The 26,999-nt window shown below is 41.5% G+C and overlaps 2 protein-coding genes across 2 annotated transcripts in view; both read left to right on the top strand.

Moving 5' to 3' along the window:
- LOC128663586 (uncharacterized) overlaps positions 1 to 3,161 on the top strand; it is a 53,875-nt gene extending 50,714 nt beyond the window's left edge. The window contains exon 6 of the mRNA XM_053717982.1: positions 2,783 to 3,161. Coding sequence (XP_053573957.1) covers positions 2,783 to 3,072 — 290 coding nt within the window. The 3' untranslated portion in view covers positions 3,073 to 3,161. The remainder of the gene's footprint in view (positions 1 to 2,782) is intronic.
- Positions 1 to 26,999, top strand: part of LOC128663585 (tumor necrosis factor receptor superfamily member 10A) — a 340,293-nt gene that overhangs the window by 102,639 nt on the left and 210,655 nt on the right. The gene's annotated exons all lie outside the window — the stretch shown is intronic.

Raw genomic sequence — 26,999 nt, 5'->3', positions numbered from 1 at the left:
TGTATTGCCACAGTTGCAAGTGCGGCATCTTATTGGTGCGACGCCTTGTCATGAATCTGAACTCAAACTAGCCAATTCCTTTATTTCTGATACTAACATGCAAGTTATTAGACTGGAAGCCAAGATGTCTGGCTTCTCTGTCCTAGCCCATAGGGCATTGTGGCTAAAATATTGGTCAGCTGATGTTACCTCGAAGTCCAAGCTTCTGTGCTTCCTTACAAGGGTAAGACCTTGTTCAGACCTGGTCTGGCAGAAATTTCTGATATTACTGGTGGAAAGGGTCTCTTCTGCCGCAAGACAAGAATAACTTGTGCGTGCTCTAAAATTCTACCTACAGGCAATTAAGGATTTTCGCCAGTCTTCTGTCCTGTTTCTCAGGAAAGCGTAAGGTTCAGAAAGCTACTTCTTTCCCTCTTACCGCTTACCTGATGAATTTCTTTCTTTCCGGATATGGAGAGTCCACGACCCCACCCTTTATTAAAGGGATACTGAACCCAATTTTTTTTTTCTTTTGTGATTCAGATGGAGCATGCAATTTTAAGCAACTTTCTAATTGACTCCTATTATCAATTTGTCTTTATTCTCTTGGTATCTTTATTTGAAATGCAAGAATGTAAGTTTAGATGCCGGCCCATTTTTGGTGAACAAACTGGGTTGTTCTTGCTGATTGGTGGATAAATTCACCCACCAATAAACAAGTGCTTTCCATGGTTCTAAACCAAAAAAATAGCTTAGATGCCTTCTTTTTCAAATCAAGAAAGCAAGAGAACGAAGAAAAATTGATAAAATGTGTAAATTAGAAAGTTGCTTAAAATGGCATGCTCTATCTGAATCATTAAATAAAAAATGTGGGTTCAGTGTCCCTTTAAAACAGTTATATTTTTTTATTATTTTTTTTACTAAACCTCAGGCACCTCTACACCTTTGTGTTATTTCTTTTGCATTTCCCTTCGGTCAAATGACTGGGGATTATGGGTAGGGGAGTGACACTGAAAGGGACAGTTTACTCGAAAATGTTCTCCCCTTTTAATTTGTTACTAATGATCTACTTTACCTGCTGGAGTGTATTAAATTGTTTCCAAGTACTGTATTTCCATTAACCTTATATTGGCATTTGAATTAGTTTATTTAGCCAGTGGTATCCCCACCCATCCTAAAAGTTTTTGGCCTCGAGGCCAAGCTGTGTTAACGCAGCCAGTAGAATAATTGCACTCCCAGTGGGTTATAGAAGAGATAATGTAATAAAATGTTAATTTCCATTATATATTTAGAAACTTATGTTAGTTCATACTGTTATGTCCCTTTAAGAGGTGCGAAACTGCCATTGTAGACATCAGTATTGATTGGGTTTACAGTTTTTATCCCGATAACAAGTACTTAACAAGATCAGGTTTTTGGGAATTGTTCTGTTGTATACACGTTCTCTGTTGTGAACTTTTAGCGGCTGATTTCATTTTGGGTTGTGATCAACAAAAAATCTGCTGACTAAAAAAGACAAAACTTAAAAACCATTATTGGGAGCAGATAGCTGAAAAGATTGTAACTGACACCAGAGTAAGCTATGGTCAGGAATATAAATATTACATTCTTTAAAGGGATACTAACGTTTTACGATTCAGATATAGCATGCAATCTTTAAAACAACTTACCTGTTTATTTCTATTAACAAAATGTGCACGGCCTTGTTATATGCACACACTTGCTGAGGCACCAGCTCCTACTAAGCATGTGCAAGAGTTCAGTTAATTCATTTTGGGATTGGCTGTTAGCTGTCTCATGATACAGGGCAAGGAAAAATGGAAGCATCTTTGAAATTTGTCAGAAAAAATAAATCCACTAGTTTAAAATGCAGACTGTTATGTTATGTCTTTAATTATGCATTTGTTGGCTATGTAATTCTACTGTTTTTAATGGTCCTTTAATGATTTAGCACATGTAACTTTTGTATTACAATGTTCCTTTAATGGAACTATTTTTTAATGGGTAATCGGGCTGGGCTCAAGAATAAAATGACACCACCAACACTCTGTCCAATACAATTTAAACCCAGCCATAGTCAACAGTCTCAACGATTAAAGGGATATAAAGCCGTCCATTTCATTGTTGTAATTTAAAAAGCACTTAGCAGTGGCTTATACTTATAAATCATTGCAATATGTATTCATCATTTTAAAAAGATTTTATTATCATTTATTTATTTTTTACTTCATTTGTGCAGTGTCCATTATTTTCCTGTCACAGCCCTACAAGGGTCTCTACAGAAAAGCATATCTGGCTTAATGTCATAAAACTTCTAGAGTAACTTGAGCTATTAGTGTTTAGTGAATGCAAAATTAAAAACAGGAAGTCTGGTTTGCCCATGCTCAGAAGAGGACAGAATGGACATGTCAGCTCTTATCTCCCTGAGGGCAGGGGCTAAAGTGAGAATTTCTAAGTGCTCATTTTGCAAGAAAACAAGTAAACTTATTGCTGTTTCTTTTTATGTTTACTTTGATTTAGCATAGGAGTACTGTTTCATATCACCTTAAAGTTTCACATGAGATCATGCTGATACACAGAAGATGGACCCTATATAAGAGACATTATAGAGCTAGCCTAGCACAATGCCTGTGGCATTATGGGGTATGTAAGTTTAGCCACAGCTGACTGACACAAGAGGGGATGAGTATTCTAGAAGCTTAGTAGTGATTCTTGCTCACTTTCTGGCATTATGGAGAGTATGTCATTTTCTCCATCTCTATTGTCCCTACTGTTTTCTCATTATTTTCTTATACCTCCACAGCCATCCGCAGAGCATTTGACATATTTGCTAAAACTGTAAAGCCTAAGGAGTGGACAAGGTTTATGAGATCCCTTCGTCTGTCAGACACTGATATCCAAGATGCAGAACTCACTTTCCCGATGAACTTTTATGAGCAGCGTTACAACATGCTTACCACATGGAGAGAACAAACCGGCAGCAACAATGTGAACACTTTACTGCAAAACTTATATTCTCTCAACATGAGAAGGACAGCAAATGATATTATTAAAAAACTGATTCAAGAACAGTTGTATGTGTCAAACACATAGTGCTGTAATGACCATGTAAGTTAATACTGAACAAATGTAAATACTAATTTATTTTCTTTTTTTTATAAAATAAAAAAATAAATCCCAAAGTCTCTCTTTATATAATGTAGTTACAATATCTATTGATCTTATCCAGTCTATTGAACATGGAAATGGACAGCCCTGAACACTTACAGACAACTGTATAACCACTCGGGCATTTACCCCTGACCAGCCTGGGTGCAAAGCCCATAGGGAAAATGACAAAGCAAAATTATCAACACAACACACAGTCTGGCACTCTCCTGCAAGCACACAGTGAGATTTAAAAGAAAAAATAGAAGTTAGTTGCATTTGGCCAAACATCATGTCAAGGTCTCTTCCCTCCTGAGTACCTAACCTACAGCCACACAATTACAAATGCCTGTGTCACTTCTGTTGGTTCTCAGTTTGTTTAAAAGCATGCATTGTGTGCCAGTAGGTTAGGGATCCAGGAGGGAAGAGACCTTGATGTGGTCCCGGACTTAAACTGCTTAGCCAAATGCAACTAGATAGATATAGAAAGATATATATATATATAGATATAGATATAGATATATATATATATATATATATCCAAGTTAAAAGGAGACACAAACGGTATGCAAATGTGTAATAAGACAGACAATCACCTATATTCATATAAAATCCACAAGTATATAAATTAAGAGTTCAAATTCATGCAGTATTGGTGTCTTCAAAAGATTTCCAGCTCATTGTAAAATCAAATACATGAACAGTGAAAAAGCTATAAAAATACCCTTTCTGGGTTTCTACTTACAAACTTTTACCTCAATCAAATGAGGTAAGTGCCCCACGATTCAAGGAGAGGCTCCACTTCTGATGCTTTGGTCCTTCCCTGGGTTATGGTAGACTTCCCTTCTCTCTGTTGTACTGAGGGGAACAAATAAAACCAAAATAGTGCAATACTGTATACAAAACGGTTTTAATTTTAAAATGACATACACGGTTAAAAGCTGCTCACATTGGTCAATCTCAATCGCTCATGAGGTATCTATTGCACTTCATAAAACAGACACGCATAGTGTCCTTAAAACCATTGTTACACAGGTACACGTAATATCCTTTAAAACCAAATGTCACCCAGATAAGAATTCCGAATGCCAGCGTTTTTCAGTATCTTGTAAGGTCAATGCCCCTTGTAACTGTAAAATGGATCATGTGGTCTATTTAATACATTGTACTTGTGGACTGCAGTATGTAGGGCGTATGATTAGGCTCTTTAAGAAGAGATTAGCAGAACATCTCACGAATGTAAAATTGGGGGAGAACACAATCTCTCAGCTCACTTCAAGCAGTTTCATAATAAGGATTCGACAGGCCTTAAAGCTACAATATTAGAGCATATACCCATAAAGGAGAGGGGTGGTAACAGGGAGTTGAGACTAAAAAGGAGAGAAATATTCTGGATCCACACCTTACATACAATGGTTCCGTATGGATTAAATAAAGATATTGACTTGGCTGCCTTTCTACTTGAGAACTAATAAATAAGAAAACTGTATTGAATACACATATATGTGCATGTATTTATGTTCATGCATGTGTAAACACATGTGTGAATAATTGTGTGCATACCTACGTATGATCGGGTTTCCTATGGGATGGATTCAGTTAAGTTTGTTTTTTGTCCTTGTGTATGCACACACGTGGATATTTGTATGTAGGTACATGCACATATGTGGGCATGTTGGTACTAATATTTGGATATAGTCTAACGTCATTTCATAATTTTTTTAAATTTTGCATCTACTCAAATGAAGTGACCCTATTATAGCTATATATATATATATATATACACATACAAGATGCAGATCCATAATACTTCCCAGTAAAAACCGTGTGGGAAATAGGTTCTATCGGAAGGATAAACGGGACACATAAGAACAATCTCTGGGAAGAATGAATACTACTAGGATAGTAATTATTATTTCTGTGTTTCATCCACCTGGTAGGACTGAGGGATGCTTTCAAAGATTCATAGGGGTACTATGATTTATGACATAGAATGATGTATGCTATTTGAGTCAGGAAATTGGGGGTACATTATATATGAATTTATCTAATAGATTCTGTAAGTAAACCTTAGTGTATATATAACTGTGAAAAAAATTCAAAATAAGGAATTAAAGCGCAGTAATTCATATTTATATTATTTTTTTATATATATTTGAGATAGGGAAGTATTTATATCACTGCTTCTGTATATAGATTATGTGTGAGCCATGTTAAATGGTTGGTCGTGGTGTCTTGTTGCTTTAAACAAATTGTGCATAAAGAAGTAACCTTTGAAATCGCAGGCACAAGTAAAATGTACGTAGCAGGGTCACATGACCCATTGATGACCAATGGGCTTAGAATTTTCACAGAGGCGGACAGCAGCCTCATTTCAAGTAGTGGAACATAGTCTTTTTTTCAATCCTCTGATGAAGAAGGAGCTTAAAACTTATAACCTTCGAAACGCTTAAGGATACGGAAAGAGACGCTGGCATTCGGGATTCCTATTTGGGTGACATTTGATTTTAAAGGATTTTACGTGTACCTGTGTAACATTGGTTCTAAGGACACACTGTATCTAATTTTTTTCCTAAGTTACGGCGAGTCCACAACGTCATTCCAATTACTAGTGGGAATATCACTCCTGGCTAGCAGGAGGCAGCAAAGAGCCCCACAGAAAAGCTGTTAAATGTCACTCCCCTACCTATAATCCCCAGTCATTCTCTTTGCCTCTGTCAATGGAGGAGGTGAAGTTTTGGTGTCTAAAGAAATGAATTCCTTTTTGGGGTACTTTTCCTGCAAGCAATGCCAATCTCTTCAGTGGAGTAGTGGTGGCTTTTAAGCAGTTAGGAAGTTGTGAGGTGGCCCTTACTTTGGCTTTCTATAACTAGGGCAGCAATATGTTAGGAAACAGAGTTGGTTACTCTGTTCTTTTTTTATTTTTAACAGGTCTCTGTAAGGAGTATCGGAGATATCTATCAAGCCGTCAACTGTGTTGCATTCGCTGGCATAAATACGCTCGCCTAACATTGTGGCCGCTGATCTCAATACGCTCTCCCTATTTATAAAAAAAGACGCCCATCAAGTATGGGATCGATGAGTATCGGACTATTGTTAACTAGCAGTCATCGATCTTGCGTCTATTTGGCTTTTTACCAACTTTATTTATACCCTGTCCCTAAACGCCGCCACTTTATTAAAATGTTTAACCCCTATCATGCCACTCCCTGACCCCGCCGCAACATAAAGTTATTAACCCCTATTTCGCCACTCCCGGACACCGCCGTCACTAAATAAACGTATTAACCCCTAAACCTCTGGCCTCCCACATCACCACCATTAACTAAACCTATTAACCCCTAAACCGCCAGCCCCCAACATCGCCATTAACCTAAATGAAGCTATTAACCCCTAAACCTAACAACCCGCTAACTTTAAATTAAAATTACAACATCCCTATCTTCAAATACATTTAAACGTACCTGTAGAATTAAAATAAACTATTATTTTAAAATATTAACCTACCCTATTATACTACAATTAAATTAAACTACCAATTAAATTAACTAAATTACATATTAAAAAACCCTAACCCTACTCAAATTATTTAAATATACTATTAAACCTTATTAAAAGTACGTTACCAAAAAAAAAAAACCACTAAAGTACGAAAAATTAAAAACCACATTATCAAAAATAAAAAAGAATTACACCTAATCTAATAGCCCTATCAAAATAAAAAAGCCCCCCCAAAATAAAAAAACCCTAGCCTACAATAAACTATCAATGGCAATTAAAAGGGCCTTTTGTGGGGCATTGTCCCAAAGATGTCAGTTCTTTTTACCTGTAAAAAAAAAAAAAAAAAAAAAAATACAAACACCCCCCAACAGTTAAACACCCCCCCCCCAAATAAAAAACATATCTAAAATAACCTAAGATCCCCAGGGCATTTAGCACTTTTACATTGCTAGACCCTAATCTAAAAATAACCCCCCCAAAAAAAAAACTTAAAAAAACCTAACACTAACCCCCGACGATCCACTTACAGTTTTTGAAGACCCGCTTGAAGGATCCATCCAGCCGGAGAAGTCATCATCCAGGTGGCAAGAAGTCTTCATCTGGGCGGCCTCTTCCATCTTCATCCAGCCGGAGAAGTCCTCATCCAGACGGCATCTTCTATCTTCATCCATCTGGCGCGGAGCGGGTCCATCCTGAAGACATCTGGCACGGAGCATCCTCTTCATACGGTCACCACCATAAACTGGAACTTCAATGCAAGTGATGTCATCCAAGATGGCATCCCTTGCATTCCTATTGGCTGAAAGATTTCAATCAGCCAATAGGATTAGAGCTGCTAAAATCCTATTGGCTTTGCCATTCTGGCGCGCAGAGCGTTATGGCTAGAGTCGTGGTCTGCTGACGTATCGTCTAAATCTAAGCTTTTAACTATTCCCTTCAAAGGTAAGACCCTATTCGGGCCTGAGCTGAAGGAAATAATTTCTGACATTACAGGAGGTAAGGGGCACGCCCTACCTCAGGACAAATCCCTCAAGTTGAGGGGTAGACAAAATAATTTTCTCTTGTAAGGTGTATCCAGTCCACGGATTCATCAATTACTTGTGGGATATTCTCCTTCCCAACAGGAAGCTGCAAGAGGACACCCACAGCAGAGCTGTCTATATAGCTCCTCCCTTAACTGCCACTCCCGTCATTCTCTTGCAGTTCTCGACAAGAAAGGAAGTATCAAGAGATATGTGGTGACTTAGTGTAGTTTATCTTCAATCAAAAGTTTGTTATTTTTAAATGGTACCGGCGTTGTACTGTTTTTGCCTCAGGCAGAAATTAGAAGAAAAGTTCTGCCTGAGGTTTTTGATGATCTTAGCAGGTTGTAACTAAGGTTCACTGCTGTTCTCACACATAACTGAAGAGTATGTTCAGTATATTTTTTTCTAGAGAGATGATAAGGTCTAGAAAATGCTGACAGTGCCTGATACATTTAAGGTAAGCCTGATTATAACCTTAGTATGTAAAACGTTTGCATGTTATATAAAAAACGTTTTTTTCTGAAGGTGATAAATCTTTATTTGGGGCCTAGTTTTCCACATAGCTGACTAGATTTCTCCTAGGAGTAGTTATTATGGCCCTTTCACTTTGAGTGCATGGTGGGAGGGGCCTATTTTCGCGCTCTAATTGCACAGTAGTTTTTGCAGTATGAGACATCTAGCTTCCCTGAAGGAGTCCTCTGACATATAGGACCTCTGCAAAGGGTTTTTGTTCCTACAAAAGTCTTTTTAAGGGCAGGTAGGAGCCACAGTGGAGCTGTGGCGGTTTGCTTGTGACTGTTTATAACGGTTTTTCTGATTCGTTTTTGAGCCTGAGGGGTTAATCATCCATTTGCAAGTGGGTGCAATGCTATTTTAGTCTATTATACACACTGTAAAAATTTTGTAGAGTTTACTGCTTTTTTTCACTGTTTTGCAGGTTATGTGACTGTTTTTTTCCCTTAAAGGCACAGTACCGTTTTTTATATTCTGCTTTTTCACATTTATTAAAGTGTTTTCCAAGCTTGCTGGTCTCATTACTAGTCTGTTAAACATGTCTGACATAGAGGAAACTCCTTGTTCATTATGTTTAGAAGCCATTGTGGAACCCCCTCTTAGAATGTGTACCAAATGCACTGATCTTACTATAAATTATAAAGACCATATTCTGGCTTTAAAAGATTTATCACCAGAGGAAACTGACAAGGGGGAAGTTATGCCGACTAACTCTCCCCACGTGTCAGAACCTATATCTCTCGCTCAAGGGACGCCAAGTACATCTAGCGCGCCCATTGCGTATACCTTACAAGACATGGCGGCAGTTATGAATCATACCCTTACAGAGGTATTGTCCAAACTGCCAGGGTTACAAGGAAAGCAAGACAGCTCTGGGGCTAGAACAAATACAGAGCTCTCTGACGCTTTAGTAGCTATGTCTGATATACCCTCACAATGTGCAGAAGCCGAAGCAGGAGAGCTTCTATCTGTGGGTGATTTTTCTGTTTCAGGAAAGACACTTCAACCTGATTCTGATATGTCTACATTTAAATTTAAACTTGAACACCTCCGCGTGTTGCTCAGGGAGGTTTTAGCAACTCTGGATGACTGTGACGCCATTGTAGTCCCAGAGAAATTGTGTAAATTGGATAAATACTATGCAGTGCCTGTTTACACTGATGTTTTTCCAATCCCTAAGAGGTTTTCAGAAATTATTACTAAGGAATGGGATAGACCAGGTGTACCGTTCTCTCCCCCTCCTGTTTTTAAAAAGATGTTTCCTATAGATGCTGCTACACGGGACTTGTGGCAGACGGTCCCTAAGGTGGAGGGAGCAGTCTCTACCCTAGCGAAGCGTTCAACTATCCCGGTCGAGGACAGTTGTGCTTTTCTAGATCCAATGGATAAAAAATTAGAGGGTTACCTTAAGAAAATTTTTATTCAACAAGGTTTTATTCTCCAGCCTCTTGCATGCATTGCCCCAGTCACTGCTGCTTCGGCCTTCTGGTTTGAGTCTCTAAAAGAGGCTCTACAGGTAGAAACCCCGTTGGATGATATCCTTGACAAGCTTAAAGCTCTTAAGCTAGCCAATTCATTTGTTTCTGACGCCGTTGTTCATTTAACCAAGCTAACGGCTAAAAACTCAGGTTTTGCTATTCAGGCGCTATGGCTTAAATCCTGGTCAGCTGATGTTGCTTCAAAGTCTAAGCTTCTCAACATTCCCTTCAAGGGGAAGACCCTATTCGGGCCTGGACTGAAGGAGATCATTTCTGATATTACTGGAGGAAAAGGTCACGCCCTTCCTCAGGATAGGTCCAACAAATTAAGGACCAAACAGACTAATTTTCATTCCTTTCGAAACTTCAAAAGTAGCGCAGCTTCAACTTCCTCTAATACAAAACAAGAGGGAAATTTTGCCCAGTCCAAGCCGGTCTGGAGACCTAACCAGGCTTGGAAAAAAGGAAAGCAGGCCAAAAAAACCTGCTGCTGCCTCTAAGACAGCATGAAGGATCAGCCCCCGATCCGGAAACGGATTTAGTAGGGGGCAGACTTTCTCTCTTCGCCCAGGCTTGGGCAAGAGATGTCCAGGATCCCTGGGCGTTGGAAATTGTGTCCCAGGGATATCTTCTGGACTTCAAAGCTTCTTCCCCAAAAGGGAGATTTCATCTCTCACAATTATCTGCAAACCAGATAAAGAGAGAGGCATTCTTACATTGTGTTCAAGACCTCCTAGTTATGGGAGTGATTCACCCGTTCCAAAGGAGGAACAGGGGCAAGGCTTCTATTCAAATCTGTTTGTAGTTCCCAAGAAAGAGGGAACCTTCAGACCAATCTTAGATCTCGATCTTAAACAAATTTCTCAGGGTCCCATCCTTCAAGATGGAGACTATTCGAACCATCCTACCTATGATCCAGGAGAGTCAATATATGACTACCGTGGACTTAAAGGATGCTTATCTTCACATTCCGATACACAGAGATCATCATCGGTTTCTCAGGTTCGCCTTCCTAGACAGGCATTACCAGTTTGTGGCTCTTCCCTTTGGGTTAGCTACGGCACCAAGAATCTTTACGAAGGTTCTAGGGTCACTCTTAGCGGTCCTAAGGCCGCGGGGTATAGCAGTAGCCCCTTACCTAGACGACATTCGGATACAGGCGTCGAATTTTCAAATCGCCAGGTCCCATACGGACATTGTTCTGGCATTCCTGAGGTCTCATGGGTGGAAGGTGAACGAGGAAAAGTTCTCTGTCCCCTCTCACAAGAGTTTCCTTCCTAGGAACTCTAATAGATTCTGTAAAAATGAAGATATACCTGACAGAGGCCAGGTTGTCAAAACTTCTAAATTCCTGCCGGGTTCTTTATTCTACTTCTCGCCCTTCAGTGGCTCAGTGTATGGAAGTAATCGGCTTAATGGTAGCGGCAATGGACATAGTGCCGTTTTCCCGCCTACATCTCAGACCGCTGCAACTTTGCATGCTCAGTCAGTGGAATGGGGATTACACAGATTTTCCCCTCTACTAAATCTGGATCAAGAGACCAGGGATTCTCTTCTCTGGTGGCTATCTCGGGTCCATCTGTCCAAGGGTATGACCTTCCGCAGGCCAGATTGGTCAATAGTAATGACAGATGCCAGTCTTCTGGGCTGGGGTGCAGTCTGGAACTCCCTGAAGGCTCAGGGCTCGTGGACATCAGATTCCAGTCGGACAATATCACGACTGTAGCCTACATCAACCATCAAGGGGGAACAAAGAGTTCCCTAGCAATGTTGGAGGTTTCAAAAATAATTCTATGGGCAGAGGTTCACTCTTGCCATCTATCAGTTATCGATATCCCAGGAGTAGAGAACTGGGAGGTGGATTTTCTAAGTCGGCAGACTTTTCACCTGGGGAGTGGGAACTCCATCCGGAGGTATTTGCACAGTTGATTCAACTTTGGGGCAAACCAGAACTGGATCTCATGGCATCAGTGGTGCCTTCCGTTTAAGCGCCTGCCTTGTCCCTCCCTTCATCCGTGTCCTATAGCTTTGGTATTGGTATCCCACAAGTAATGGATGAATCCGTGGACTGGATACACCTTACAAGAGAAAACAAAATTTATGCTTACCTGATAAATTTATTTCTCTTGTGGTGTATCCAGTGCACGGCCCGCCCTGTCATTTCAAGGCAGGTGTTTTTTATTTTTAAACTACAGTCACCACTGCACCCTATAGTTTCTCCTTTCTCTTGCTTGTCTTTGGTCGAATGACTGGGAGTGGCAGTTAGGGGAGGAGCTATATAGACAGCTCTGCTGTGGGTGTCCTCTTGCAGCTTCCTGTTGGGAAGGAGAATATCCCACAAGTAATGGATGAATCCGTGGACTGGATACACCACAAGAGAAATACATTTATCAGGTAAGCATAAATTTTGTTTTCGTTCCTTTCAAAATTTTAGAGGAGTTTCCTCGACTCCCGGTTCCTCTGCTAAGCAGGAAGGGAACTTAACTCAATCCAAGTCGGTCCGATAGATGCTTTAGCAGTACCTTGGTCATTCAACCTGGCTTATGTGTTTCCACCTTTTCCTCTCCTGCCTCGTGTGATTGCAAGGATCAAACAGGAGAGGGCTTCAGTGATTCTAATAGCTCCTGCGTGGCCATGCAGGACCTGGTATGCAGATCTAGTGGACATGTCGTCTCTGCCACCGTGGAAACTGCCATTGAGACAGGACCTCCTCATTCAAGGTCCATTCCAACACCCAAATCTAACTTCTCTGCAGCTGACTACTTGGAGATTGAAACGCTTGATTTTGTCTGATTTTGTCTGATTTTTGGGGTTTCTCGGAGTCGGTTATTGACACTCTGATTCAGGCTTGCAAGCCGGTCACTAGAAAGATTTACCATAAGATATGGTGTAAATATCTTTATTGGTGCGAATCCAAGGGCTACTCATGGAGTAAAGTTAGGATTCCTAGGATTCTGTCTTTTCTCCAGGAAGGATTAGAGAAGGGATTATCAGCTAGTTCCTTAAAAGGACAAATTTCTGCTTTGTCAATTTTGCTTCATAAGCATCTGGCAGATGTTCCAGACGTTCAGGCCTTTTGTCAGGCTTTAATCAGAATCAAGCCTGTGTTTAAACCTATTGCTCCTCCATGGAGTTTAAATTTGGTTCTTAATGTTCTTCAAGGGGTTCTGTTTGAACCCATGCATTCCTTAGATGTTAAGCTATTGTCTTGGAAAGTTTTGTTTCTTGTTGCTATCTCTTCTGTTCGAAAAGTTTCTGAGCTTTCTGCGTTACAATGTGATTCACCTTATCTTATATTCCATTTGGATAAGGTGGTTTTGCGTACTAAACCTGGATTCCTTCCAAAGGTTGTTTCAAATAAGAATATTAATCAAGAAATTGTGGTTCCTTCTTTGTGTCCTAATCCTTCCTCTAAGAAAGAACGTCTGTTGCATAACCTGGACGTGGTTCGTGCTTTAAAATTTTATTTACAAGCAACCAAGGAATTTTGTCAAACATCTTCTCTCTTTGTTGTTTATTCTGGAAGACGGAGGGGTAAAAAAGCTACGGCTACCTCTCTTTCCTTTTGGCTCAAAAGCATTATCCATCTGGCATTTGAGACTGCTGGACAGCAGCCTCCTGAAAAGATTACGGCTCATTCCACTAGGGCTGTGGCTTCCACATGGGCTTTTAAAAACGATGCTTCTGTTGAACAGATTTGTAAGGCTGCGACTTGGTCTTCCCTTCATACTTTTTCCAAATTTTTCTTCTGAGGCTATTTTTGGGAGAAAGGTTCTTCAAGCAGTGGTGCCTTCCGTTTAGGTTCCTGTCTTGTCCCTCCCTTTCATCCGTGTCCTAAAGCTTTGGTATTGGTATCCCACAAGTAAGGATGAAACCCGTGGACTCGGTATATCTTGTAAAAGAAAAGGAAATTTATTCTTACCTGATAAATTGATTTCTTTTACGATATACCGAGTCCACGGCCCACGGCCCACCCTGTCATTTGAGACAGGATTTTTGGGGGGAGGAGTTAAGGGAGGAGCTATATAGCAGCTCTGCTGTGGTGCTCTTTGCCACTTCCTGTTAACAGGAGGATTATATCCCACAAGTAAGGATGAAACCCGTGGACTCGGTATACCGTAAAAGAAATCAATTTATCAGGTAAGAATAAATTTCCTTTTTGTAATTTAGTGTTTGTTTTTTGTAACTTTAGGGTTTGTTTGTTTTTTGGTAATGTAGTACTTTTAATAAGGTTTAATAGTATATTTAAATAATTTGAGTAGGGTTAGTTTTTTCTAATATGTAATTTAGTTAATTTAATTGGTAGTTTAATTTAATTGTAGTATAATAGTTAGGGAAGGTTAATTAATAGTCTATTTTATTTCTACAGGTAAGTTTAGGAGTTAATAAGTTTATTTAGTGGTGGCGGTGGCGGGGAGCGGTGGAATAGGGGTTAATACATTTTATTTAGGTTGCGGCGATGTCGAGGGAGGCAGATTAGGGGTGTTTAGACTCAGGGTTTATGTTAGGGTGCTAGGTGTAAACGTCACTTGTTTTCTACCATATAAATCAATGGGATATATGGCAGCATCGAACATAAGCTTTCGCTGCTTTCAGACTCCCATTGATTTCTATGGCATCCGCGGCCTCCAGCGTGGTGGATTGAAACCCATGTACGCTGGGTCGGAATAGCCGCAAGCGTACCTGTTAACTATTTGGTAAATGGGAAAAAGTATCAAATAGAGCCGAATGTGTATTCGGAACATCTGTAAAGACGTAAGCATCGATCTGTGTCGGATTGAGACCGGCAGATCATATGTTACGTCACAAATTTCAACATTTTCCAGCCTGTAGGCTTTGATAACTAGGTCGGATCAAGCTCGCAATAATTACGCTGTGGAATGCCGGTGTATTTGCGGTTGAAGGCTTGATATATATCCCCCCAATGTGTCCTTTCACACCTTGTGAGCTGTCTTTCTGCCGGACAGCTAGATTGCAGGTAAGTTCTTTTGACTTGCACTTCAGAAGATCATTTATATTCTGCAGTTAAAATATCTGGCACATAATAATCCTTTATGCTGGATTCATTTGGGCAGTGTGCAGGCACAAGTATGTGGAGACTAGGGGTTAATATTCCCTTATCTGGGGGGCTGTTCCTCTGTGGCTCTTATTTTATTTATATTAAAAAAATTTATGTGGCAAAAGGTTTTTGATGGGGTATTATTAGGACAAAAATTGTGTTTATGAGACTTTTTAATGTGACCGGGAGCTGCTTATGTTTTTTTATTACTGTTTCTAGGCAGTTATATTGGAAAGTGCGCTTTTAGTTATCTGCGCTGTTCCTGTGTGTTGCCGGTCATGTGACTCCAATGCTTCCGACTTGGAGCAGAGCGGCGTCACTGATTCTCTGCAGTTTTGTGCGGCTTGTGAAGAGTTGCTTGCAAGCTAGTCTCTGTGTTTATTTTGCGTCTTCTAGAATTGCTGTAGGGCACCTCAGGTCCTAAGTTTAGTTTCTTTTCTTTTTGAGCTGTTAAGCGTTATAACGCTTGGGAGAATAAAGACTCTTAAAGTGACATTAGTCTTTTCTTTTAAGATTTTATTTTCTCTTTTATTTTTGGGATAAAATATTTCAAGTTATTGTCAGGGTGCCAGGAATCAGACTGAGAAGAGAAGTGCAAAAATAATCACACCTTTATTAATAGCAAAAAATAATAATAGTCCACAAGTCGAATAACAAGCCAGGAATCAAAACCAGAGCTGGTAGTCAGACGAGCCAAGTCAGGAGCCAAAGCGGGTAGTCAGAAGAGCCGGAATCAGGAACCAGGAGAACAGCAGAGTCAGGTACAAGCCAGGGATCAGGAACCAGGAGGGACGTCAGACAGCCAGGTAATACACAAGAGCTCTCACAAACAGGTCTGAGACAACGCAAGGGCAAAGCATACTGAACAGAGGCCCTTAAAATAATAAGTGATGACATCACAATTCTGATACTGCATCCTGTCTCACACAGATGATGTACACCAGTCTGGCCATAAAAGGAAGTGCAGGAAATGAGCAGCATCACACACTATGCACCAGAATCAGGAAGAGATGTGAGTAAAATGGCTGCCAGCAGCACATGGCAAACAAAGCAGGGAAAAAACACTGACATGGATAAGGAAACTGTTTCTTTTGATAAGTGTTTATTATGTCTAGAGGCCCAAATTGTTTCACCTATGCAATTTTGTGCTATTTGTTTAGCTAGAACGCTAGAGTGTAAAGATAAATTATTGCCCTATGAGCCCAATGTCTCTCAGGATGATGCTGTTTAGGCAATGCCACAGCTTTCTCCTCAAACGTCCCAAGCTACAATGGCGTCACATACAGTGCCCTGCGGAGGAGTTTATTTGTCATCAGATTTTGCTGCTCAAGTATCCTCTGTGGTATCAGCGGCTTTATCTGCTTTTCCCATGTTGGGGAAGCGCAAGAGGAAATCTAAAAAAAATGTCAGATTGTAAGGTGTCTGTTCCGTTTGCAACTACACAGGTTGTTCACTCTCATAAGTCTGATGAGGAGGATACCTCTGTAGCCCCTGGGGTTGAAGTCTCAGATTCAGACAGTATAATCCTTTCGTCTGATGCCTAAGAAGTAAACTTCGTGTACTGCTAAAGGAGGTATTAGCTACTTTGGACGACTCTGATACTCCTGTCGTCAACCCTAAGAAATCTAGTAAACTTAATAAATACTATGATGTTCCTTCCTCTGTGGAAGTGTTTCCTGTTCCAGACTGTGTGACGCAGATTATTTCACAGCAATGGGAAAAGCCAGGGATACCTTTCTCCCCGTCTTCCGTCTTTAAAAAGATGTTTCCTGTTGCTGACTCCACTAAAGATTCATAGCGCACGGTGCCTAAGGTAGAATGGGCTATTTCTACTCTGGCCAAGAGGACTACGATCCTTATTGAAGATAGCTGTTCTTTTTTTATTTTTAATAACTTTATTTATAGCAAATAAGAACAAGAGATCCAATACATACATGACAAATAACAAGAGAGAATATAATGACAAAAGATCTTTGTTGGTTCCACAAACTCCATCATAGTAGTAGATAAGAGTAAAGCGAATCATAATAGGATCACTAGTTTGTCAAGCAGAGGCAAGGAATCAATTGTTCCCTGATTTTGTTTATACATTAAACAAAAGAAACACAACTAAACAATAAATATATAACACTTAGCAAGAGGGCCTCCAGCTCACACCCACAGACCAGTGCTCAGGAAAAAAGAGCAGAAAAAGGACAATCCAGAGTACGTTTATTGTTACTTGGGGTCCTAGTTGGGCCTAGCCATCAGATAAACACCATCTACCTCTGAGGTTCTCGTTCAGAACATAAAGACTGTTTCTAAATTGGAAAATGACTCTAACACTAGCCGGTAAAAATAATAGATAAGCCTCCCATTTGTGAAGAAATATCTTAATTCGTTTTTCTGGGTCTCCCTTTGTGTCTGCCTGCTCATTCAGCATCTGGGTACCTTTACTAATTAATTGTCGGAAGGGAAGAGTTCTTTCACTGGCCCACCCCGTCGGAATGATTTGTTTAGCAAGTATAAGGACTGTGGTTATAAAAATGTCAAACTTATATGCTCTGTCCTTAGGGATCAAAAAAAAAATCGCATGCTGTGCTGTAAGTGTCACCTGTTCTTTTGTCACCCTTTTTAGCCAGAAAGCAGTTCTGTGCCAGAATCTTTTCAATTTGGGACAGTCCCATAGTAAATGAGTCCAGTCAGGAAGTTGGTATCTACACTTGTTGCAAATGTTCTCGGCCCCCGGCACCCATTTTGAACGAAGGCTAGGAGTAATGTAAGCTTGACGTATGAATTTCATATGTGACTCCCTCAGCTGTGCAGAGATTGTACTGGTGTGTGCCTTTCTAAAACTGGTATTGAGGAGATCAGAGTCTATCAGTAGCTCCCTGTGATTTGGCCACTTTAGTAAAATCCCCTGTATAGTAGATTCCTCAAAGTGTCTAAGGAGAAGATCATATGTGTAGGAGATTTTGTAAGATCCTAGCTTGGCTATTGCGTATAACTTATCAATGTTAGAGGATTAGTTAGTTAACAGCTTATCTGAAATCAACAGGTATAAGTAATGTCTTCACTGAAAGTACGCAAACCTGTGTGAGTTAGGGAGACCATACAAATTTTGCAATTCCTGAAAAGATGTAATTGCTAAAGTTAGTGGGTTGAAGAGTTGGTGAAGCTTAGTGAGATGTTTCTGTTGCCATACAGCAAACACCTCTGTCGTATATCCCGGAAGGAAGTGTAAGTTAAACTTGAATCAGTAGATATTTGCTCACTGAGTTCTGCACCCCCCATAGGCTACAAATCTTGGACCATGCCCTCAGGGGATCCCTAAATAATATATGGGATTGTATACACGGGAGAAGAGAGTTGAAGTCTGCATGAGGTAGAAATGCCAAATGTATTGGTTTAATGAGGCTAGTCTCCAGGTTAGGGATAGTAAATTGATTGTTGCCCACAAGCCAGTCTAACGTGATCTTAGACAGAGTGGCCCAGTTGTACCGCATGATATTTGGGAGGCGAAGCCCACCCCCACACAATGGCATTGATAAGTATGATCTGCTTATCCTATGTTTTTTACCCTGCTATATGAACTGTCCAAGAGAGGCCTGAAGCGAGTCAGTGTCTTGTCGAGTGAGGAGGGGCAACATCTGTAGTGGGTAGAGTAGCTTAGGTAGAGCGACCATTTTAAAAAGTTGAACCCTACCAGAGAGGGAGAGGGGAAGCCTAGCCCAGCTCAAAAGCATTTGTTTGATGTTAGCAATAATGTCACTAAGATTAAGGTGGTACAACTTAGAAGGATTGACATGTATTCGGATCCCTAAATATTTAAAAACGCCCTCCGTAACCTTGAGGCCTGTGTCTGTCAATGTGGTTTTGTGGGAGTTCTGCAACCAGGTAACTTCAGACTTATCAATATTAATCTTATAGCCCAAGACGGTGCCAAAATTGTTAATAATATCTAGGAGTGGTCGTAAATTATTTAGGGGATTACCCACAAGTTGTCCGCTTATAATGACAGATGGTGTTTGTGACCAAGGATATCGAGGCCCCCACAGTGCTGCCTGATATACGAGGCTAAAGGCTCTAAGGCCAGGTCGAACAACAGAGGGGAGAGGGGGCAACCCTGTCTGGTGGCTCTATGCAGTGTGAATGAGGTGGAAAGTCCTCCATTAACCACAAGGGAGGCCATGGGGGCCTGGTATAATCTTTGAAGGAAGTTAGAAAGGTTGCCGGTGATACCAAATTTTTCTAACGAAGTGTGCAAGTGATCCCACTCTATCCTGTCGAATGCCTTTTCCGCGTCCAGCGATAAAAGGCATGCATCCTGGAGTGTAGCGGGGGCCTGTGAATGTGCATTATACCAGTAGTGTGATCGCCAATGTTTTCCTAATATTAACTACCGAGGATCTACCCTTGACAAAGCTGGTTTGGTCAGCATGGACAACAGAAGGCAGAACCCCCGCTAAGCGATCAGCCAGAATTTTTGTCAATAATTTATAATCTCTATTCAGTAATGAGATTGGTCAATATGAAGACGTTTGTGTGGGATCCCTATCAGGTTTGGGTATAAGACAGATGGTTGCCTCCGAGAAGCGTTCATCCATCCGTGCTGTCCCTTCCAGATATACTGAGTATAAAGAAACCAGGGTGGGAGTGACATCCTCACCCAAAAACTTAAGATTTTCTGAGGGCAGCCCATCAGGGCCTGGAGCTTTCCCCAATTTGCTGCTCTGTATGGCCCTTGTGTGCGCGTATAGGAGCATTGAGAAGTGATCCCTGCTCCTCCGAAATAGTGGGGAGCCTCACCAAATCCCAAAACTCTTGCTTCGCTTTTAAATCAATGGTCTGGCTAGTATATAACATCTTGTAATATTGCACGAATTCCGCAATGATTTCTTTAGTGTCTGAGGTTAGTTTAGAATGGGAGTTAATGGCAGTTATATGGGATTTAGGACTATATGAATGAACTCGTTTCGCTAATAATTTGCCAGATTTGCTGCCATGTCGATAATATCGACCTTGTCTGTGTATATTGAATTTGAGATCCTTTTGGGCCAGAAAGGTGTCCCTAGTCTGTCTAAGCTCGTAATACTTTTCCTTGGATAAGTGGCAGGGATCAGAGAGGTAATTGTTGTACGCATCAGTAAGACGTAAAAGAAAGTCATTATCTATCTTTTTGATGTGTTGGTTGTAGTGAGCTGTGAAAGATGTTATGTGGCCTCTCATCACTGCCTTAGAGGCATGCCAGAACAAATCGGGGGTGGTTTTGTGAATGTCATTATCAGGTGCATATTACCAGGAGGTTTTTAAATGCTGGCGAAAGTTTACATTGCTATAAAGGTAGGAAGGGAATCTCCAAGCTTTAGCTGGAGCTCTTATTGGCGTAGATTGTAGTCGTAAGATGATCGGGGCATGGTCCGAGATTGTGATTTGACCTATGACTGTGGAGATCACCTGAGGTGTTAGTATGGGGGAGGTTAAGAAATAATTAATCCTTGACATAGTGTGGTGCGTTTTTGATAAACAAGTGAAGTCCCTCCCATCTGGGTTCTGCACCCTCCAGATATCAATCAAATTCAGTGATTCCTTAAATGTATTGATTAAAGCCACCTCTCTTTTATGTGTAGTTAAATGTTTCTTTGAGGTTCTTATTATAGCAGGGTCCTTAAACCTGTCCAGGGGAATAGCCTGAGCAAAGTTGAAGTCTCCCCCAACAAATGCTGGAGCATTTTAGGCTGACAGCTTTGCCAGCAGAATTGCCCAGAAGTTAGAGCTAAACTCGTTCGGGCCATAAACATACAAATTGTGTATGTGAGTATATTGACGTGTAAAAGGGCAATGATGTATCTGCCTTTCTGGTCTATCTCAATCTGCGAAAAGGATAGTGGAAGCCCCTTCCTGACCAGAACGGCCACCCCCCACTTTCTACCCTCAGATGGGGAATATAGAATGTGGCCCACCCAACTTGTCTTCAGTTTCTCATGTTCCTCTGCTGATAATTTAGTTTCCTGAAGCAGTGCTAAGCCAGTGTGTAAGGAATTCAGGTGTTGTAAGATTATACTTCGCTTTGCAGTTGACGTAATGCCCCCTACATTCCATGATGTTATCTTTATAGGTAAAGCCATAAGAAAAATACCAAGATACTATGCACAGTTATTCTAACTGAATATATTCTCCGGGTACAGAAGGTCTGTGACCAGGAACCTACTGAGCTCAAGGTAAGTGAGGTGAGTTAAGCAGCTAAGGGAACGGGGAGACCCTTGGGACAAATTAAACATGTACTAAGACTCACTGTTAATGAAGAGAACCTGACGTCTGCTGGAAGGAGAAGGTCTGCAGGGGGTGAAACCAGAGGCCGCCGAGAATCCACTTGGTAGTAGCTAGAAAAAAAACAGAAATCAACATAGGGTAAACATGTCAACATCAGCCATAGTGTAACAACATCTCGGAGAGAAAACAGCTGAACAAAAGTAAGGTCATAAAATAAGAGATAAAAAAACCTCTGTTCATATATGTGCATAGGGCAACCCGGATGGCATAAGAACATATAAGGGGAAAGGCAATAAGGAAATCAATCAGAGCATGAGATTGTTTTTATGGGTAGGGGGTGTAGGCCCACTATAGGAACCATGGTGGAGGGATAGAGCTGTACATTAAAGGCAAAGGCACCCAGGTCCCACCACTGGGGGAAGATATCTCAGAATTTATGGGAAATATGTTAGATACTTTGTAGCTGTTGGGAAACAAGCTCAATGGGAGACAAGAATTCCAGAGGCTCATGACCTCTGGTACATAACTCGTGTAATTAAAAAAACAGGGGAGCGCAGTTAAGGCAATAAATAACCAGGATGGGAGAGTTTTTTCAGTTAAATGATAAGGGGCTGCACAACCTAAACAGCAGCAAGCAAAACCTAATACCAGTAGTATTATAAGAAAGCATGGCAGTAAAAAGTGCATTTAACCTCCCATGTTCAACAGGTTAGATTACGGGTATGACCGCACTCAACTGTATAAAGGAGGGGTACCAAAAGAAGCAATATCTGAAAAATGAAACTAGTATACATTACGTAACCAAACATAGGCTATAGTTGAAGATACAAACACTTAACAATGAACACATCAACCATTGTCCTGTCTTCGTTCAGTCAACAAGTAGGCCTGCACTGCCACAGGAGAGTGGAAAATCCTGGGTCCAGAAGAAGTCTGCAGTTTATGTTTGGCCAGATACAGGAGAGCAAACTGAGAACCTTTCTCATGGAAGAGAGAACAAAGTGGCGCAAAGTCTTTGCATCTTCTGGTCACCTCTACAGAAAAGTCCTGGAAGAGTAGAAGGCGGTGGTCTTCATATTTAATTTCTTTTGCAGCTCGATATGCTCTCAAGATGGCCACCTTGTCTTGATAGTTCAGACATCTGAAGATCACTTGACGAGGCTTCTCTCTAGAATTATCTAGATGTCTGTCGGGGCCAATACGATGAGCTCTTTCAATGTCGAGATACTGATAGTCTTGGGGCATTCCAAGAAGTGCAGGGAGGGTAAAAGCAGCAAAGTCAAGCAGATCTTTGTCTGGTTTCTGGCACTCCTACTATGCGTAGGTTGTATCGCCTGCTGCGGTTTTCCAAGTCCTCTACCTTATCCTGTAGATACTGGTTTTGCTTTAAAAAAATCTTTAGACACCTCGGGGGCGTGTCCGTACAGCGATCCAGAGCGGTCGCACTTCTCTAGAGCTCCGGCTGATAAGCTTTGTATCCGCCGATTATAAGCAACATCCAACAGTTTACCTACAGAAATTGAACTCTAAATCAATACTCTGCTCTTATTAGAGCCTAATAAGAAATTTGGGACTGTATTTTTGACGCCAGACCTCGGAATCGGACGTTAAGGGCCTGGAGCGGCGGCTCATCACAGGTGGCGCTTCCCCCTCGGTATTTTCCGAGGTACTCAGCCTTAACTGGATAACACTGAACCCGCTGGTATAGCTGACAGCGTGAAGACTTGCCTTTACACACGCAGAAGCTGTGAGAATGGAGGGGAGAATCCAGCTAACAAGGTGGGACATGTTCTTTGAGAGATTTGAGAATCTTATGCACTCTCTTATTCACAAAGCTCCATATGATCGACTGCTTCAGCTTTTGGATTCAGATCGGGACCCACATATACCTCACTTAGGGCTTCACCCTACCACATCCCCAAATTACGCAACAACACTACCTAATAAGACTTGGAGAGAAGACAAACATCAAACACTGCTGCTTCAGAAGAATCCATTATGGCAGCAACCGATGCACAAATCGGATCTTCCACTTACAACTAAACTAGCCACATCGGAACATGCTGATATATACATAGCGGGGCCTGTAGAGATCAGAGACCGCACTAGCCCAGCTTATCATGCACTATCTGTGGAGCGGCTGGCTCTGACAAACCCTGCGAGAGCAGCTGAACCGGCAAAGACGCAACAGAAAATGGAGGAAGGCATTAAAAGACCGACTCGGATTATAACAGCAAACAAGCTTTTAATGGAATCTCAGCTGGGACCCCCCACACCCCTACGATGGCGCCAACCCACCAACAGACCCAGGGGAACATCAACTCCGATGACAGCAATCCAACAACTATACATGGCTGAGACGGTGATGCGCACCTTATGTTTTCACAATACGTCTCATACTCTGGAGACCGGTTCTACCGCCATCACCCTAGACGACCTTCTTAACGCGAACAGCTCTCAACAGGAGGACTTCCATAGCATGGGCAGCAAGGTGCAGGCCTCACACTTTCCGACAGGGACATTAGCTGAGGTTAGCACAGGGAACATACCGAGTATGAACATTTTCATTAAGCCCTCGCATAGTAACGCACAAACTCACAGTACGATGTTGCCCCGCTCAAATAAAGAGCTAGCCAACACAAAGAACATTGCTTTGCAGCAGGTAAAACCTGGAGACTGATCACATGAACCATTGGCCCCCGCTAGGGGAATTAAGCCGGTTTCTCCTAGAAATATTGTTTATGTTTGCCTTATTTTAGTGGTTATACTAAGTTCCCCGTTTAACTTTGTATTTATGTCTTTAATATTGCCATCAACAACTATCTAAGCCGTTTTGGTGTTTTACAAACACAGTAGGGGTCTTTGATACTTTATGACCGTGAATGCTGATAATTGTAAATATGTTTAAAATGACTACGCAGATGATGATTGAAAAACCCAACAGTTATATAAGCGTATAGACTGTAATGTTAGAATTTACTGTTAGCTTTAGAATCTCTGGATAATGCACAGTGGCACATAAGCAGTGGAGAGTCGCATATGTTGTTTCACCCTCATGGCCAGCGGCCGGGGCCTGAGAAGGGTGGACTGTAATTTGTTTACATATTAATCTCCAGGTTGAAAAGCAGCAGTATCTTATATTTGCTGGCACCATAGGGTGCAGATTCATAAAGATAGCATAGCAATAGACAAAATGATAATGTCTCAAACATATACAGCAGCATGTGTTATGCCCCTTGCAAATGCTGTCACAAGTAACTTATAAAATATAAAAAGGTACCTACAAGCAACTCAGTTTTAAGCAAGTTCAGTTTTGGCTTTTTCTTTTTTCCTTTCCCTTTATTCCTTACTCCCTATCCACACCCTTTACCCCTTAAATCGCACATGCCCAAATAGATTAAATAATGACTTATAAGAGGTACATATAGTTTAAAACTGGGCCTTGTAAGACATACACTGATGATAAGAGAGTAATCTAATATGTTGAAGCTGATATATTCGATGTACACCATGTGCCTTTCACAACTTTTATATTGAAGCACTACATTGTCAAGTTATATTGTATTATTCTCACTGACTATTCAGTTTATGATATGTATGTTCTTTTCTTTATCAATAAAGCTCTTTTGAAAATTAAAAAAAAAAAAAAAAAAAAAAAAAAAAAATCTTTAGACACCTCAGACTCTTGTTGCCTATCCTCAACTCCGGAGATTCTCTGCTCCACAGCCGTGAGGCGAGTGGAAAACATTCATACCTCGCTATTTAGCATGTCCACCCCAGCCTGCAAGGTATCCATCTTATGCAGGAAAAAAGCTTTAAGCTCTTGCAGTAGAGTATTATGGTCACCCATGGAGCCTCCCTCACCCTCTAGCTCTAGCCGAGTTATGTGCATGACTTTCTGCGGCCTGTTTTTGCCTCTTCTCCTGTGTCTTTGATCTGCAGCTCCATGTTATCAGTCCCAGGCTGGGATAGTCTCTGAAAATATTTGTCAACTTTCATATAATATAGTGCAGGGGAGCAGTATAGGTACTATATGTCTTGCAAGCCACAAGGTGTCTGAATAGGTTTGAGCCAGTAGCCCTGTTCTCTACAAAGTGTAGCACAGAACACCAAACAAAAAGGTTCCAGGAGAGTCTTGGAGAAGGCTTGATATTTATCTACTATTAGGCAGGTGTGATATTGAGCTTAAACCACCAGATGGCGTAATTTGCTTACTCAGGAGGTTGAATGTTGCAACAAGTGTAGGCTAGCCACGTGCACCCACAGCCAGTAAAAAGGAACCAAAGCAAACTTTTACAATTCCCTCTACCCCCTTCTCACCCTCTGCAGACTTCTAATAAGCAGAGAGTATACAAGTGCAAAGTCTCCTCTAGCCTGTTAGTGAAGGTGATGGTGTCAGTTCCTGAGCAGATATTGTAGGGAAGTCACTGTGTCACACTCAGAGTAATAAGGCTGGTAGTATACCTATCAGAGAGTCAATTATACTGTGTCTGTTTGGCCCTTCTGTCTGTCTGATATGTAGGCTGTTGTCTGCACTGTGCAGCTGTAATAAAAACGTATAAACCTTGCAGGGCTTGTGTTGCTACTCACGGTTGTCTCTAGGCACTGAAGTAGGGAGCTGATATGCCCTCCACTGAGCGCCTCGCCCTCCGAGAATCAAAGCCTCCGGACTTGCCCGATTCAGCACAGATCACATGCGGTGCTGATAGCTGCTGTACCTTCTGCCTTGCTACGGCCTGTCTGCGGTGGTAGCCGGGGCACAAGCCTTGAAGAGGAGCACGGGGACCGCTTCCAAGATGGCGCCCGTTCGCGCCTTTACTTTTCTTTATTGTCCTCCCAGGGACCAGGACCAGATGGCAGGTCCTACGTGCAGGGTATTCAGCCCAGGCAACAGTGTCCTGGCAAGAAGAAGAGTCACAGGGGAAGGCAAAGCAGCAGCAGTAGTGTTTTTTTAGTGCAAGAGAGTTGCGGAGCTCTTCTCAATCTACACGTCATCACTAGGTTCCCTAATAAAGTCCCACGGTTTCCAATATCATTTGTATGCCGATGACACCCAAATCTACTTCTCTGAACCAGACCTATCTCATTCCTTGCTAACCCGTGTCACTAACTGTATTTCTCATATCTCTAACTGGATGTCCTCTCACTACCACAAGCTAAATCTCTCAAAAACTGAGCTCCTTATTTTCCCCCCTTCTTCCAAAATCTCCACCCCCAATCTCTCTATAACTGTCGACAACTCCATCATTATCCCTTCCCCGCATGCCCGATGTCTTGGGGTCACATTTGACTCAGATCTTTCTTTCACTCCTCACATTCAGTCCTTGGCTAAAGCCTGCCACTTCCACCTTAAAAACATCTCTAAAATTAGACACTTCCTTACACAAGACACAACAAAGATTTTAATCCACTCTCTCATTCTTTCCCGCCTCGATTACTGCAACTCTGTCCTCTCTGGTCTCCCCCCCTGCCGCCTAGCTCCTTTACAATCTATAATGAATGCCTCTGCCAGACTCATCTTCCTTACAAGTCGCTCTTCATCTGCTGCACCTCTCTGCCATTCACTGGCTTCCTCTTGCCTCTAGGATCAAACACAAAATTCTCACTCTGACATACAAAGCCCTCAACTACACTGCTCCCCCCTATATCTCAGACCTTGTCTCCAGATACTCTCCCTCCCGTCCCCTTTGTTCTGCTCATTACCTCCTACTCTCTCCTCTCTTGTTACCTCATCACACTCCCGTTTACAGGACTTCTCCAGACTGGCTCCCATCTTGTGGAACTCTCTGCTTGGCTCCACAAGACTCTTCCCTAGTTTTGAAAGCTTCAAGTGCTCCCTAAATACTCTACTGTTCAGGGATGCATACAACCTACGCTAACCTTTCTTTATACCAGTTCCTCTCCTCCACTGCTATCCCCTGAACCCCCTTAGCATGTAAGCCTAAGAGTCCAGCTGTTTGTAGATCACCTTCTTATGAGCTGACTACAACAGTGCAACTCTTGGCAGGGCCCTCTACCCATTTGATCAATATAATTGTTTTGTTG

Source organism: Bombina bombina, chromosome 6 (assembly GCF_027579735.1).
Source record: "Bombina bombina isolate aBomBom1 chromosome 6, aBomBom1.pri, whole genome shotgun sequence".
NCBI lineage: Eukaryota > Metazoa > Chordata > Amphibia > Anura > Bombinatoridae > Bombina > Bombina bombina.
Note: the sequence above shows the minus strand (reverse complement) of the source record. Positions and strands in the feature narration are given on the sequence as shown.